The sequence below is a fragment of the Prionailurus bengalensis genome, chromosome D1 (genome assembly GCF_016509475.1).
Source record: "Prionailurus bengalensis isolate Pbe53 chromosome D1, Fcat_Pben_1.1_paternal_pri, whole genome shotgun sequence".
In the NCBI taxonomy this organism is placed as follows: Eukaryota; Metazoa; Chordata; class Mammalia; order Carnivora; family Felidae; genus Prionailurus; species Prionailurus bengalensis.
Window position 1 is genome coordinate 8605120 of NC_057346.1, and position 17506 is coordinate 8622625.

Consider the following 17506-nt stretch of genomic DNA (forward strand, 5'->3'; position numbering starts at 1 on the left):
AAGTAATCCCACCTCTTGGACCAAGCCAGCTTCCACACCGACGGCCACATTATTTTTATAACACCATACTTAATCATGTTATAATCCTGTTTTGAGATCTTCAAAGTCAAATGTCTACAGACACTCCTTATCATCTTGCCATTGATTTAAAATTAAAGCCCTTCACAACTTAATTTCCTCTCTAATGTCCCAACCACATCTCACAAGATTTCTGAACCGATGCTCGAAAGCACTGCTTGCTTACTGGTTGCCCCTCAAATCCAGCATGTGCTTGCAAACTTCCTGTACTCATTCAGCCCCTCTGTCTACAGTCTCTAACCACTCCCAAAATTGAAGTTCACGATGCAACTTAAACTTCTAAGGGTTTTCCCCAAGCCTGCCTCATTCCCACAGAAATTAATCACCTCTTCTGTGCTCCCAAATACTGAGCTTGCGTCGACAGATCAGTAATTAGTACGATACAAACACATTCATACACACAGGTATCTTTCCCCCTCTCAATCGTGACAGTATTCATCTCCATAAACTCAGCATACTACTGGGTACAAAGTAGATATTCAACAAATGATACTGAGGGAAGAAACCAACGATCACCTTGTGCTGCCACTCAGTAGCTTCCTCTTCCTTTTTCTTCTTGGCTTCTTCTAGAAGTGCAATCTTGGCAGTGAATTCAGCAAGTTCTGCTGCCTAAAATACACAATATAATTACCAATACTAAAAATATGTATTTTCAAAAATTTATATTATGTCAACAAAGCTTTAATGTACATGCTTGGGCTGTATTATGTTCCTCTTTGATGGTCTTTCATTAAAAAAAATTTTTTTTTAAAAAGGTATATTTAAGATCATAAATATCTTATTTGTAGTATAATGAACTAGTAAGGAGATAAAGTAAAAATGGTTTCATTATAGGCAAGTAGTTATTCGTCTTCCAGTAGCAGGAACTTAGAATGTGTAACTCCAGAGCTATTTGTAAACTTTGATCAATAAAGTATTTGCTAAAGCCTACAAAGAAAAAATTTATATAATGCTTTATAGTTTGAAGAGCATGCTATCAAATAATGTCATGTGATTCCCCAACAATCCTATCTGGTGACACTATTTCTGTTTTCAAAGGGCAGAATCTGAGGCTCAGAAAGACCCAAGGACACATAGCAAGTGAATGTCTGAACCAATATTTAATTCCAGGATCTTTTAAATGTCATGCCCACTTAATATATCTAAGGCCACTACACAAACCAACACGAAGACCCCAATAAGTACAGCCCACGGTTATAAGAAGGAATCAGAACGTACTGTCAATTCATCTAAAGTAAAACACACCAGTGGTTTAGGCAAAGTTTAAGTGAATCAGAAATCTTTTGTTAGCAACAGGCTCCATTTATCTTTTATGGTCTTATTTTTAGTTTTTGTTCACTTGTTTTAAGGCAGAAATTAAATGTTTAGATTTATTTCCAAACTTTGCTATTAGATACTACTTATATCTTTGGTGTGCTTTCCAGAAGATCTCTGATGTGCTTAGTTGTACAAGGTTTGCTCTATGCTTCTGTCTAAATTTTCCTTTTTCTCTGAGAAAGAGCTGAGGTTCCTGACCAGTTGCTCCTGATTCTTCATCTGGTCGGCAGCTTGTTTTGCTATAGCGGACTTGGCCTCTTCAGCAGCTCGGCGCTCCTTTTCAAGCCTTTCTGCTTCTTCCTTCGCTCGTTTTCGCTCCTGGTCCAGTTCTAGAGCTTTTCGAGTCTGTTCTTCTAGTTCTGTCAAATTGTACACCCCCCACGAAACAATGGTTAATTCTAATTATTCGCATTATCAAAAGAAGCCGAAATGATGGCAAAGAATCTAATTTGTACAGTTTCTAAAAATTAGCACATCTGGAAATGAACATACATACTTTTATTTTAACTTGGCAAAAGCCTTGTAATTTTCTTTAGTACTCACAATTAAAAAACCTGAAGAAATGAAAACTTTTTGTAATTCAAGTTATGTCATAAAGCTAGAAGCACATCTTTATTTTTAAAAAACTAGTATCTCCAAAGTTTTGATCTAAATACTTTGCCATCTGTTTCAAAACTCTATAAAACAATACACTTTCAAACTTACATAACTTTCTGCTTATCTAAACTATCAGATAAGTAAACCCAAAACATTAAGACTGAAAACAGTAATTACTGATTTAAAATAGGAATTCTGATGTGAATTATATGAATTACTAAAAATTTTCAGTAACTGGTACATACCCATTTTTTGGGCATGAGACAAAATAATATTTGGAGATAAACAACATGAATTTTAATCTTTAAGTGTACAGACCATAAAGTTAATTCTCTTTTATTTGATGTGTTGAATGAAAAAGGAAAATACTACCAGCACAAATCCAAAAATTTTTAAGTGTAGAAGTACTAATTTTAAATATTATTCTAACAACTCTTGTTTAATAACAAGGACATGTTGTGACAGAAGACAAATGAATGCCATCCATTAAGAGACCGCAATGTCCTAAAAAGAATGTCTCCCTTTCTGTGTATTTTAGAAAAGAAGAAAAACTAAAAATCTAGGTCATGAGGTCTGAAAGCTAACTGTTACATACACACTTCTCCTTACCATTGTTAACTTTTTTGGTCTTGGTTGGAATTAATTTAGGTAATCGCAGTTAAGACTTGGGAAGTTTTGAGATGGTCAACAAGAAAAATAACTCTGGTCAAAGTTTAAATTTTCAATAAAATAATGTAAAAATTGTATGCAGCTATTATAGAGATAAAATGTATACAAAACTGGGTGTTACCACAACTAAATTCTAGGATTATTCATTTTAGGATCTGCCTTTTAAAACTGGGACATCAAACTAACCTATCAAACTTTTCTTAAAATCATTCTTTCCATCTAGTTGACTAATATTTATATAAAATAAAGCCCACAAAACTCACGGCTTTTTCATCTAAACAAGCAAACAAATAACTACAGAAAAATTCCTTCTGTACTATGAAAGAAGAAAGAAAATTAAGTGCAGGTTGTAAAGTTAAATTTTAAAATAAATATTCCCCAATATTCATTATTTTCTATCAGTTGTTTGCAATAAAGATTTTGAAGAACGGTAGACAAGGCAATGGTTGTTTTGTGATCTATTAAGAATTATACAAAAGTGTAAATTATTTTAAATGTTGAAAATAAGTAGAAAGCTTCAAATCTACTTTCTTTTAGAAAGGAAGGTTTTTTTTTTTTTAAATAAATTTTAGGAAGGGCAAGAGCAGGAACAGGGAAGAAGGGCAGGGGGCAGTGGGGGAGAAAGAATCTTAAGCAGGCTTGATGCTCAGCTCGGAGCCCAATGTGGGGATCTCTATCCCATGACCTTGGGATCATGACCTGAGCCAAACTCAACAGTCAGACACAACCGACTGAGCCACCCAGGCACACCCCTAGAAAGGAAGGTTTTGAAATGCTTTCTTTCTTCCCTCCCCAGTTAAATGAGTTAGAACAGAGATTGGAAAACTATGGCCCACTAACCCAATTTCTTATTTTTATAAATAAAGTTTTACCGGAACCCATACCCTCATTCACTAAGGTATACAACACCCTCACATGTTTACATACAGCACAGGACTGCTTTCATTCTGCAAGAGCAGGGCTGATGGTCGCAAAAGAGACTGTGTGATGTGGAAAGCCTGAGGTAGTACTATCTGACCCTTTACAGAAAAGTTTACAAACCCAAAAATTAGGTTATTTCTATTTCTATAAAAGAGACGTGCCTCCAAAACCGTGGGTCCCATTAGGATACCTGTAGAGAAGGATTAGCTCAGAAAGGTAAACAGTATCAATATTTTGCCTCTCTGGTTCATAAACATCTAAAACCTACAATTTTTGAGGTCCGGCATATGGGAAGAGGGTATCAAAGAATATGGCTTGTTGTAGAAGATGAGGGGCGCCTGGGTGGCTCAGTCGGTTAAATGTCCAACTCTCAGTTTTGGCTCAGGTCATGATCTCACGGTTTCATGAGTTCGAGCCCCGCATCAGGCTCTGTGCTGACAACTCAGAGCCTAGAGCCTGCTTCAGATTCTGTGTCTCCCTCTCTCTCTGTCCCTCCCCCACTTGTGCTCTGTTGATCTAAAAATAAATACTGAGAAAAAAAATTAAAAATAAAAGTATATTAATTGAAAACGGCAAGGTGCACCAAGACGTATGCCGTATACTCCATTTTATGTAAGAAGGAACAAGAATACAGTTTTGAGTATTTGCTTATTTTGTATGCAAAAAAACAAAAACAAAAAGAAACAAACAAAACATAGGTATTTAATACTCCCAGTAGAGTGGAACAAAGGTGGAGTGGAATGCAGCAAGCAGCCTGAAGCCTGTAGTACTGAACCAGACTTAGCAGATACAGATTTAAACTTTGGGGCCACGAAGGCATCCAAGGTTTGAGAGGCCAAGAGCCTGAATAGAAGAGTAAGCTCTAAAATCTGCACGCTATTGGGGCACCTAGGTGGCTCAGTTGGTTAAGTGTCCTGCTCTTGGCTTCAGCTCAGGTCATGATCTCAGTTTGTGGGTTCAAGCACCACATTGGGCTCTGTACTGGCAGTAGGCGTCCCGCTTGGCATCCTCTCCCCTCCCCCCACCCCCCAGTCTCTCTCAAAAATAAGGAAATAAATAAATAAATAAATAAATAATCATGTTATTTCCACTCAAGATGTTTGCCAACTCTTAAAAGATACACATATGGGGTGTAAAACAAGGAAAAGAAGCAAAAAAAAAAAAACCCAGCTGTAGTAGGCTGAAGAGTGGAGCAAAAAGATCGACACTCTCTTGCAGCCAGGAGTCAAAGGCTGGAGTTCAGGGCCCTCTAAGATAGAAGGGCCCTAGAAAATAAGCAGTCTTTCAGAAGATACTCTCGAGATGTGGCAGTGAGGGCAACAACAGGAGAAGGCCAACCTTAACAACGTCCGAAATCCCGCTCAACTCCACCAAGGCAATCTGCACACAGTGTGCCTGTCAAAAGAAAATCGAATCCTCTCTAAAAGAAAATAACTTCATCCTGAGCCTCCCTAATGTTTCATACTCAACGTTGGGCATGCAACGAAAATTACCAAGCACATGAGGAAGCTGGGACCAAAGGACCCCCACCAATGCCCGTAAAACCCCTAAAAGAAAAACAGACTACTGTAGAGGCCCAAAGATTATCCAGATACTGGAGTCCGCAAACAAAGATGTTGACATAAGTATGATAAATACTACTTATTTAGGAGAGATGAAGCAGCCGCAAGGCACGAAAAAAGATGCTGAGCCCAGAGGAGCACTGACAATAATGCAGAAGCAGAGCTGCGGGCACCTTACAGATCCTCCGCAGGGACGGCGAAGGCCAGAGTCTCTTCTACAATTATGCAAGCTCGTTATCAATCTTTTCTTTATGATTATGAAAATATTGTCCTTTGCTATCTTCTAGAAATTTCATTCTCCCTTCAACATTTAGGTCCACAATCCACAGCCCCTCCACAGAGAAACAGATACTAAAATTCAGGAGATCTTTGACAGGGACCCAGATATACTACTAATTTTACTTCAGCAAAACCTTGAGACACCAGAATCATGCATTAAGTGCCATCCCCCCAAAAGGTAAAATATTTATGACCACCAAACCACCAGTAAAGCTACAAAAGAGCATGCAAAGCTCCTCCTGTGGCTCAGAGTAAAGGTTAAGCAAAGAAAATTTGAAACGCCTAGACTTGTAGACGTCAGGGGAGGACACATCAGAAAAGCCAGAAATAAATGCCAGCTTGGAGGATAAATCAGAGTTAGGGAGCCACCGTTAATCACATCCTCAACCCACAGAATTCTGCAGCAAAAACATCCCAACAGCTCATGATCTTCCTGTCTTGGACTATCCCATCTCCAGAACTTCCCTTCTAGACGTGCTCTATTCAGAAGAGGGTTATGAATAACTAGAAAAGGAAGCCAAAGAACATGGGAAAAAAGGAAAAGTACAGTTAATACAACAAACAGAGAGAGAAGACTACCAACCGAGGAAGGATCCCAGTGGTGCCTCTGCCACCACCACCACAGGAGGAGAGGGTCTACACTGTGAAATACGCAGAACACCGGCACTGCTGACTCACACCGAGCAGTCCAGTCCTGGCAGAGAATAAACTGCTGGAGCTGTAGTTTGTCCTGTTATAAACTAAATGGTTCCCTATGGTAACTTGTTTCCAAGTCATTATTCTCCTTTTCTCAACTTCAGGATGATTTATACAAGTATGCAATGTGTAACAATTAATGCCATTAACAATTAACGTTAACAAATAATGTCATAAAAGATCATTTAAAATATAAGTAATCTGGAAGCCCAGGAGCTGCCCTTGTCTTTGCAACGTGCTTCCTACTGTACATGAGCATGCACTTGGCTGTACACCTATTACTCATCTCTGAGACATGTCAGTTTCAAGTTTTTCTAGATACAACTGGTAACTGAACAGTGTGGCACTGGCAACAGAGAAACAAGTAAGTGGAACAGCACAGTCCAGAAGCAGATCCATACACATACCGTCTTCTGGACTGGTGACAAAGGTGATGGCTGTAGTCCAATAGGGAAAAGGACAGTCTTTGTAGCAAATGGGTCTGGGTCAACTGGAAATACTTTGGGGAGAAAATAAACCTTGACTCCTACAAAACTGGTTATGTATGTACGGAATGTGAACCTACGTGTGAAAAGTAAAGCAGTATCGGGGCGCCTGGGTGGCTCAGTCAATAAAGCGTCCGACTTCAGCTCAGGTCATGATCTCGCGTTCTGTGAGGTCGAGCCCCGCGTCGGGCTCTGTGCGGACAGCTCGGAGCCTGGACTTGTTCAGATTCTGTGTCTCCCTCTCTGCCCCTCCCCTGCTCATGCTCTGTCTCTCTCTCAAAAATAAGTAAGAACACTAAAAAAATTAATTAAAAAAAAAAGTAAAGCGTGAAAAATAACACATTCACAGCTATAAGTAAAAGAGTGATAAATGGAACTTAAAATGAAAAACCTCTCTTCATTAAAAGACACTATTAAGAGAGAAAAAAGGTAAACCATGGAGAGATTTTTCTTTTAAAAATTCATGAAAAGAACTATGGATCAATTAAAAACAATTTTTTAAGAAAAAAAAGACATGAAAACACACTTCACAGGTAGCTATAAACATTTGCAAAAGTGCTCAACATCAGATTATCAGTCATCAAGAAAATGTCCTGGACTCACTATGCTCACCATCATGACTAAACAAAAAACACAAAAAGAAGCACTGACAATAACAAGTCATTAAAGTAATGAAGATGCAGAGCCAATGAACTTCCATTCACCACTGGAAGGAACGAACACGGATACAATCACTTTGGGAAATGATGGCAGGATCTCTGATAAACTGTGGCAGTGATCCTGATCCAGCAATTCCACCCCCAGGGGTATACACCTCCTCCAAATTCATACACAAATGCTATGTTTAAGAATGTTCATAGCAGCCTTATTTCACAACAGCCCCAAAATGGAAAAGCCTCAAATGTCTCCTACCACCAGGAGAATGGATAAATTGTGTGATATACATGCAACAGAATATTACACAGCCGCGTAAAAGAATAAACCACACCTATAGGCATAAGATTTGAGAAAAAGAAGCCACCTACGTGAATTTATATAAAGTTCAAAACAGGCAACACTATTCTTAAGCCTAACACCAAAAGCACAAGCAAAAAAGGAAAAATAAATAAGCTGGACTTCATCCAAATTTAAAATCATTGGGCTTAAAGAACACCTGCATCAAAATGAAGATAATCCACAGAACAGGAGAAATCATCTGCAAATCCTGTACCTGGTAGGTCATAAGACATCTGTACTGAGCTATATAAAAAACTCTAACACCTCAACAACAAAAAGACAACGCAGTTGAAAGATGGGAAATTTGAAAATACATTTTTCCAAAAAAGATATATAAATGGCCAATAAACCTATACAAAGACGCTCAACTTCATTCGCCATTCAGAAAATGCAAATCAAAACCACAGGAGCACTTCAAGGGTACAAGGATGACCATAATCCAAAAGACTGACATCAGCAAGTGTTGGTGAGGCTATGGATCGTACAAACCACATGCTGCCAGCGGGAATGCGACAGGTATAGTCGTTTTAGACACCAGTTCGGCAGTTCATCAAAAAGTTCAACGTGAACTTACACATGACCCATTAATCTACTCCCAACTTTACACTCAAATGAAAACATACGAATACACAATAACCAGTAAACAGATGTTCACAGCAACATATTCACAACAGCCAAATGGTGGAAACAACCCAAATGTTCACCAACTAATGAGTAAGTAAAATGGAGGATACCCATACAATGATTATCATTCAGCTGTAAAAAAGAATGAATGCCTGATACAAGCTACAACAAGGGTGAACCTCAAAAACATGCTCCATGAAAGACAGTTACCAAAGACCACATTCTGCACTTTTCCATTCAGATGAAATGACCAGAACCCACAAGTCTACAGAGCAAAAAAGTAGATGAGCCCTGGGGGAGGGAAGGCTAGGGAAAGAAATCTGATGGACTGCTAATGGGTATGGGGTCTCTTCGGGGTGACTGTTCTAGAATTGTGGGGTCAGCTGCACAGCTCTGAATACACTAAAAACCATTAAACTATATACTTTAAATCATTCATTTTGTGACATTCTACATCATATCTCAACAAAGCTGTTAAAAATTTAAAAGACTAGGGGTGCCCGGGTGGCTCAAGTGGTTAAGAGTCCAACTCCTGATTTCAGCTCAGGTCACAATCTCACAGTCATGGGACTGAGCCCGGCATCAGGCTCCATGCCCAGCATGGAGATTCTTAAGATTCTTAAGATTCTCTCCCCCCCTCTTCCTTTGCTCCCCCCCCCCCCCCGTTGGTGTGCACACCCACATGCGGGCTCTCTCAAAAAAGTAAGATTAAACTCTAATGAAGATACACATCAGAGTCACATTTGGGGTGAAAAAAAGACTGGGAAGGGACATAAGGGAGGTTCCCTGAGTGGAGGTAATGTTCTGTACCTTGCTCTGGGTAGCCACAGGAATAAATTCACTTAGTAAAAATTCATTAAGCTTTATATCTAAGAGACATGCACATTACTACATGTACACTACACTTTAATTAAAATGAAAAAAAAAAACTTGCCAAAAAAGTCTCAGAAAATTAAATTAGGGATTATCTCCTTCCATTCTAGAAATTAGAAACCTAAGGAAATTGAGAAGTTAAAATGACTTTCTGAAGGTCACATTCTAAGTCAATGACAGAATTAAAGCTTGACACCTATTTGTATACAATGTGTACATAAAACAAACGCCCCTGCTCCCAACTGCTTTTATCACACTATCATGCTCACCTCCTCCCGAACACTTGAAAAATAAAATGATCTTTATTATGTTAATTTTATTATTTTCTTTCCTCAAAAAATGTAAGCTCCATGACAGCAGAGACCTTATCTGTTCAGTACTCTATCCCCAGCACCTACAATAGGGCCTAGTACACACTAAGTGCTTGATAAATATTCAGAATGAATGAAATCACTCTACTTTTTTTTTATGGTTTATCTTTTCAAGGTGGGATTTCACTTTGATATTTGCTCAAGCAGTAACTGAATGCAAATATGGCTCTATTATATCTCAAATACAATCTGCAATATCTTCAGAGATGGTTTAAAAAACAGTAACGAGGTGCACCTCGGTGGCTCAGTCGGTTAAGCACCCAACTCTTGGTTTCAAGCTCAGGTCATAATCTCACGGTTTTCTGAGTTCATGCCCCATGTTGGGCTCTGTGCTAACAGCTCAGAGCCTGCTTGGGATTCCCTCTCTCTCCCCCACTCACACTGTCTCTGTCTCTCTCAAAATAAATAAGTAAACAAAAAAAAAGATAAATAATTTAACAGTGATGAATTGTGGAAATGTAAATGGTAGAATGGTTCTGTATAATGATTCACAACACATTTCAAATAATGACTGTAATAAAATTTTTTTTAATTAAATGGTAATAATGAAGTATAGAAAAAGTTTCTTCTCAAACAAAAAAATTTTAGGTTTATCTACTAAATACTATTACTTAGATACGGCCAGAGTTACTGCATTTGAGTGAGAATTCAGCATAAATTACAAGACAATCATGAAGATTTTAGCACAGCCTGGAAAAGCTTTATTATTAGGAAAAAACCAAAACCAAGAAACAATTAGATGTCCTTTGCCCTAAGATGACTGATTGGAAATTGTCTTGATTGGGACACTCTACATTCTTTCTTAGGTTCTATCTTCCTTATTATATTCTTTAGTGTTTCTTGACTTGAGTAGTTCTGTGTGTGTAAATCATTAGTATTTTTATTACACATCCTAAATAAACGAAATTGAAAGATAAGTAGCTATTCTCTCAGAAAGAGATATATGTAAATTAAAAACTGGTATCGTTCAATCTTTCCTTTAGAGTCATGCCAGTATGGTAAATTTCTTTCAACTTTTCCTTGAAAAACACACATTCCATCTGACAGCATTCTTCCTCTCCAAGCACTGCTTACAGTCTTCCACAACATCAGGCACACATGGCCTCCCTTTATCTGTATTTCTATGCATCTTATTTCTGCCAACCACAAAGACTTGGAGCCACGCAGGCTAATTCTCTGTATTCCTAGAAGGCAGCCCGAAAGGCACTTCCTAAGTGTCCACTTTATTCAACAAAAAAGGCACCTGGAGTGGTACAAACAGTATGAAGTTGGAAGTGAGAAAACAGGTTCTACTCTTGCGTTGTGGCCTGCAAACAAGTATATTTAATACCTCTGATCTTTGAACTGAGGCATTTTCTAGCTCTTAGAAGTGAGGTTTCTAATGAGTGAGAATAAGGCTACTAGGGTTTTTCCATTTCTTCTCTTACAATTATTATTTCCAATCCTCTTGGAATCAGAATGATGAACCAGTTTGTGGGTTTACAGCCATCTCTGGGACTTTGACCCGTAGTTACCCATTTGCAAATTCTCCTCCCCACTGCTCCAGAGCATCTCCCCACCATGGTAGCCTGATGTAAGGAATGAGAATAACCTTAAATAGGTTATTATTTAATAAACTTTAATGTTCTTATTTAATTTAGAAAAAATAGAACTAAAAGCTGGTTCTACCAGTTGCCAGGAAAGCAGTTATTAATTCCAGTTAATAGTATATATTTCCAATGTTTACAACCCTCACTAAATACTGTTGGTTGAGAAGAAAAACATCTTATTTTGCTCAACACCCTTTTTCTTCTGTTCTCCCTGCTATTTGTTGTTTGAAAGTAGTATATCCTAGGGGCACCTGGGTGAGAGTCTGACTTCGGTTCAGGTCATGATCTCACAGTTCATGGGTTCGAGCCCCGCATCAGGCTCTGCGCTGACAGCTCGGAACCTGGAGCCTGCTTCAGATTCTGTCTCCCTCTCTCTCTCTCTCTCTCTGCCCCTTCACCACTCATACTCTGTGTCTTTTTCCCTCTCTTTCAAAAATAAGTACACATTAAAAAAAAAATTTTTTTTAAGTAGTATATCCTAGACTTATTTAATATAAACCACTCTCTAAATCCAATTTTCCTTACTATACACTGTAGCATTCTGGTTACATTCTGCATAGGAAGTAGTTCTTCCCAATGTGTTACCAAAAACAAACACTTCTATGTGTTGTGTACTTTTTTAATATGCTAAAATGAACTTTAGAGATGGAGTTCCAAAGGAGTTTATAATAGAATAGCTTAAAACACTTTAAATTACTTAGCTGCCTTAAAGTACTGAAATATCCATAAAGCAACGAATAAAATGGCTTTTGTTGAAATGCTAGCAAGTAGTGAAAATGTGTGTTTACAGAACCCTGAACAGTAAGGGGGGAAAGTTAATATATGCACTCATTTACAACATTTAATAAGGGTACACATGAAAACAGCTCCGTGTTTAAATAAATAAAAAAGAAAGAACACACGAACACAGGAACATTCTATGCGCCTCAGTTAAATGTGTTTCGGATGTGATTCCAGTATGTATTAATCTGACAACTAAGTGGACTTATTCTACAAGACAAATAAGATAACACAGTAAGGAAATATTACATCTGACAAAAGAGGAACGATTGTGAATCCAACACTGAACAGAAGCTCCTACCTTTCTGGGCTTTCAGCGTCTGTTCTTCTATTTGCCGTAGACGCTCCATTAGCTCCTCCTTCTCACGTTCTATCCTCTCCTTCTCCTTTTCTGCTATCTCCCTTTTCTTCTTCTCATTCTCTAATTGTGCCCTTAAGAGGAATTAGAATTGCTTTGTTACATACTAATACGTAGAAATTTTGATGTGAAACTCAAGTACTGTGAGTAAACTTAGAAAAATGTAAGTGTAAGTATTTAAAATTTTGTTTTAATGTTTATTTATTTTTGAGAAAAACAGAGACAGAGCTTGAGCGGGGGAGAGGCAGAGAGAGAGGGAGACACAGACTCCGAAGCAGGCTCCAGGCTCTGAGCTGTCAGCACAGGGCCTGATGCAGGGCTTGAACTCATGGACTGCAAGATCATGACCTGAGCCCAACTCAGACACCCAACGGAATTACCCACCCAGGCACCCCTAAGTATAAGTATTTTAAGAGTCTTCATTATATTCAGCTGATCTCAAAAAACCATCCAGTTGAAAATACAAGACTGCCCTGTGATATGCACATGCACGGGATTACAAGGCATTCTTTTTGTGAGGTCACAGGAAATGTCATCCAGGACTGCTTAAAAAGATATTAACAACTTAGCCATCGTGGAAAGATTTTCAAGGTAAAAATTTACAGAAGCGCTAGGAAAGTAAAACTGTCAGATATATCCCTGTATACAAAGCATATTTTTAATGTGGACTTGAATGGGGGGTGGGGGGAAGCTAGGAGAATTATGACTTACATACTTGGTGAATTCTGACAACACATTACAGGTCAGCACAAAAGGAGTTAACTGCACACTTTTGTTGAGAGAAAGAAGAAGGCTTAAAAGGAGTACACAAGGCTATTTTACTTAAACTGTTTAAAGTAAAACAGGGGCGCCTGGGTGGCGCAGTCGGTTGAGCATCCGACTTCAGCCAGGTCACGATCTCGCGGTCCGTGAGTTCGAGCCCCGCATCGGGCTCTGGGCTGATGGCTCGGAGCCTGGAGCCTGTTTCCGATTCTGTGTCTCCCTCTCTCTCTGCCCCTCCCCCGTTCATGCTCTGTCTCTCTCTGTCCCAAAAATAAATAAACGTTAAAAAAAAAAAAAAAAAATTTAAAAAAAAAAAAAAATTAAAAAAAAAAAAAAAGTAAAATAACCTGGGAAGGCAAGAATGTTCAATCATTAACATGAATTAACACATTTTTAATTGCTAAGGTAGCACCAACTTAAGTTGATATAAATGGCCAGTTTTATCTCCTGCATCTGCCAGGGGCCTAATGAGACTGTTTCTTCTAAATATAGCCAAATTCACTCATCAAACATCTACCAAGAACTTACCAGGGGTCAGACTCTATGTTGAGGGCCAGAAATATACTATTTCATAAATTTAATCAATATTCAATATTCCCATTACTTTAATGGGAATAATTTTCTTTTTTTAGTTAAAAAAAAATCGATTATTTGGGCACCTGGGTGACTCAGTTGGTTGGGTGTCTGACTTCAGTTTAGGTCATGATCTCAGGTTTGTGGGATAGCCCGGATAGCATCCAGGCTCAATATGGACCCTGCTTAGGATTCTCTCCCTCCCTCCCTGTCTCTCCCTCTCTCTATCTGCCCCCTTCCCTGCTAGCATTCACCCTCTCTCTAAAATTAAAAAAAAAAAAAAAAAAAATCAATGATGATTTCATGTCTGATTCTTATCTGAGTACATCTAAATTTCCCCCCAAAACCCATCACTGCCATCTGGTGTCAATTCTGAATTTCAGGCACAAAATCTCTATTTCCAGTCTCTGATAAAGTCATTAGCAAAGTTTTATCATCGAAGCTTTTTTCCCTTACTCTATAAACCTAAACTTAAAAATTCCTGCAGCTCCTAGATATTTAACTGCCCCTGCCACAGAAAGAGGCTCCAGTTTTGGAGCAAACGGGTAGAGTTATAACAAGTCAACAAGAAGTAAGACAGACAGCTAATGGTGAGCTAGTACATCAGGCCAAAACCTGAAGTTCAAGGGCACCCCTCTCTAACTAACTCTAAGCCTATTTCTAACTTTCAAGCCTTAGTAAAGGTGCATTTTCCCATGAAGCCTCCTGTGGTTAAGTAAAGCCACAAATGTAAGTTTTTATTCAGAGTTTAGGTTTGGAAACCCTAATTTGACCAAGTCGTTCTAGTTTAAGAGCATATATAACATATTAACAAACTCTCAATTCTCCACTAACATACAGAAAATAAAGTATTTTAGAATACCTTACCTTTTAAAGAATATCAGATGAACCCAATTACAGGTTTAAAGGGTAAAAGCTAACTTATATTCAGCTTCCATCCAGACTATGCATTAATAATATTAAGCATTATTATACTTCTTATTAAGCGCCAGGGACTTGGCTAAATGTCTGTATGCCACTGTCGTTCTTTCTCACAAAAATCTCTGCAACCTTGAAGCTGGGTCACAGTGACACAAGCAGCCGGCCATGACACAGAATACCGCATGGCTAAGCTACAACTGGTATGTAGGTATCTGATTCTAAACTGTGTCCATTTAAATATATATATACATTTATTTATTTGGAGAGAGAGAGAGAGAGAGAGAGCTAGCAGGGAGGGGCAGAGAGGGAGAAGGAGATTCCCAAGCAGACTCCACGCCGTTTACGTGGAGCCCGACACGGGGCTCGATCCCACGAACCGTGAGATCACGACCTGAGCCAAAATCAAAAGTCAGACACTCAACCGACTGAGCCACCCAGATGCCCCTAAACTGTCTCCATTTTTTATCTGGTAATGATTTTAGCCATCCAAAAAAATGTTCAGGAATTACAGAGTGACTTATCATTCAACCTGGATGTAAAGAACTTAGAGCACAGACTGCAGAGCCCAACAACCCACGGTACAGAACATCGCCTTCACTGCCAAAAATCCAGTTACGGGAGTTCAGGTGACAGAACACGGCCACGCAAAACGGCACTTCCGGGAGAGAGGCTGCCTTGCCGCCCCCTCCCCACTCCGGCAGCACAGGCAGCGCTAGCGAAGAGACCCCTCCCCCCTCTACTGCTGGCTACTCCGCCAGAGGGCTTGACCACAACTGCTTCCACACGTACGGCTGTCATTTTTCTGTCTCTGATCTGGAAAGCAGGGACTAGATGAAGGCTCGGCACGCCATTTCTGAACGACCTGCCAGATCCCTGTGTGCTAGGCTAACGTAAAACCTCCTCTGAGCACTCTAATGAATTAAACGGTCACTAAATTCCTACATGGTACGAGGTAATAAATGTTTGCCAGTGAAAGGTTGCAAAATTTATCTGAGACAGAAATCACGGCATGGTTACTGCGTGAGAAAGGAAACTTCAAGTCTTCCACTTCCATCTGGGCTTCAGAGTAACTCAAATACCGTACGATCACCAAATGGTACTTATTAATCACACTACATACACTAGAAGCCATCCAGCACTCCTCTATGGGAGAGAAATAAAGGACAAATAGGCAAACATATTTAAGAATGGAAATCATGTATCAACATTACAGGGAAGCAGAAAAGAGGGCATTTTATGGAGTGATATGTATGAGGTGTGATTTTTTTTTTTTTTTAACTCATGACAGGAGATCTTAGACATGGGTCTGGAAGGGAAGGGAAGGGATGGAAAGTGAGAAAGAGAGGGTACGGGTAAGGGTGAGAATGCATAGAAAGAAGGAAGGAAGGAAGGGAGGGAGGGAGGGAGGGAAGAAGGGAGGAAGGGAGGAAGGAAGGAAGGAAGGGAGGGAAGGAAGGAGGGAGGAGGGAAGGGAGGGAGGAGGGAAGGGAGGGAGGGAGGGAGGGAAGAAGGAAGGAAGGAAGGAAGGAAGGAAGGAAGGAAGGAAGGAAGGGAGGGAAGGAAGGAGGGAGGAAGGAAGGAAGGAAGGGAGGGAAGGAAGGAGGGAGGAAGGAAGGAAGGAAGGAAGGAAGGGAGGGAGGGAAGGAAGAAGGGAGGGAGGGAGGAAGGAAGGAAGGAAGGAAGGGAAAAAGGAAAAAAATTAGTCTTTGTGAGGGAAATGGAGAGGCTATGATGGCTATGAATATATAGAAAGTAAAGCCCCAATAAGAACCACTTTAAAAAAAAAATTTTTTTAACGTTTTATTTATTTTTGAGACAGAGAGACAGAGCATGAACGGGGGAGGGGCAGAGAGAGAGGGAGACAAAGAATCGGAAGCAGGCTCCAGGCTCTGAGTCATCAGCCCAGAGCACGATGCGGGGCTCAAACTCACGGACCGTGAGATCGTGACCTGAGCCAAAGTCGGACGCTTAACGGACTGAGCCACCCAGGCGCCCCAATAAGAACCACTTTAAAAAGCATGTAAGCCTAAAACCACAATGTGATCCTAAGCTACATGAGAGCAGTGAAAAGGGACAGAGCACAGTCAATCCAAGTTAGTATCTTTAATGATGGGGTGAGGAATTACTGGAAAGTTTCATGCCTACATAAAAAAACGTCTGGCAACACAGTAGACTTCTCTAAGGCAGACAACCTGAGGAAAGCTATCTAAATTACAGAGAACATTTAAGAAAAAAACAAAACAAAAACATCATTAAACACAAACACTAAAAATGGTAAGTAGTAAAATTTTATCTAGCAGAGGACCTATTTAATTCTTATATTCAAATCGCGTTATTTCCAAGATGTTTGAAATATGTAAGTTTATATATGTTTAGAGCTCCTCAGTTTTGTTTTGTTTAGGACCCACTCATTTCTTAAATGACTGTACTATTCTATACCACAAAGATTTCCTCAATGAAAGTTAATTTTATTTTTTTTTATTTTTATTATTTTTTTAATTTTTTTTTTCAACGTTTATTTATTTTTTGGGGGACAGAGAGAGACAGAGCATGAACGGGGAAGGGGCAGAGAGAGCGGGAGACACAGAATCGGAAACAGGCTCCAGGCTCTGAGCCATCAGCCCAGAGCCCGACGCGGGGCTCGAACTCACGGACCGCGAGATCGTGACCTGGCTGAAGTCGGACGCTTAACCGACTGCGCCACCCAGGCGCCCCTGAAAGTTAATTTTAAAGTCCAAGTCAATCTAGGATGAGATTTGGGAATAATGCTGCTGACTCTGGTAATCTGGTTCCAGCGTCCACAGGCTTTCATTATCTATCCCTTTCAGGAACTCTCTAGGATATTTAATAGTATTGTTTTCAAAAGTCTATGTAACCGTGGTTGATAACATCAGTGTCACTGGCGGGGGTCCTGGTGTTGCTCTGTATAATGACTTTTCACTTGAGTTCAACAGTGTCACTGATATGGCTTTAAAGCAAAATATTCAGCAATTCTTATCCTGAAAATTTGGAAATACAAGTCAGAAGGGAAACAAACTTGAAAAATTCCAAACCA

General features: G+C 39.5%; 1 protein-coding gene across 3 annotated transcripts in view; it reads right to left on the reverse strand.

The window, feature by feature from the left end:
• Positions 1–17506, reverse strand: part of RDX (radixin) — a 96097-nt gene that overhangs the window by 35991 nt on the left and 42600 nt on the right. For all 3 annotated transcript variants that reach the window (XM_043579275.1, XM_043579276.1, XM_043579277.1), the window contains exons 10-12: positions 12139–12269; positions 1594–1754; positions 595–687 (exon numbers count right to left, since the gene is read on the reverse strand). In XM_043579275.1, the coding sequence (XP_043435210.1) occupies positions 595–687; positions 1594–1754; positions 12139–12269 (385 nt within the window). The remainder of the gene's footprint in view (positions 1–594; positions 688–1593; positions 1755–12138; positions 12270–17506) is intronic.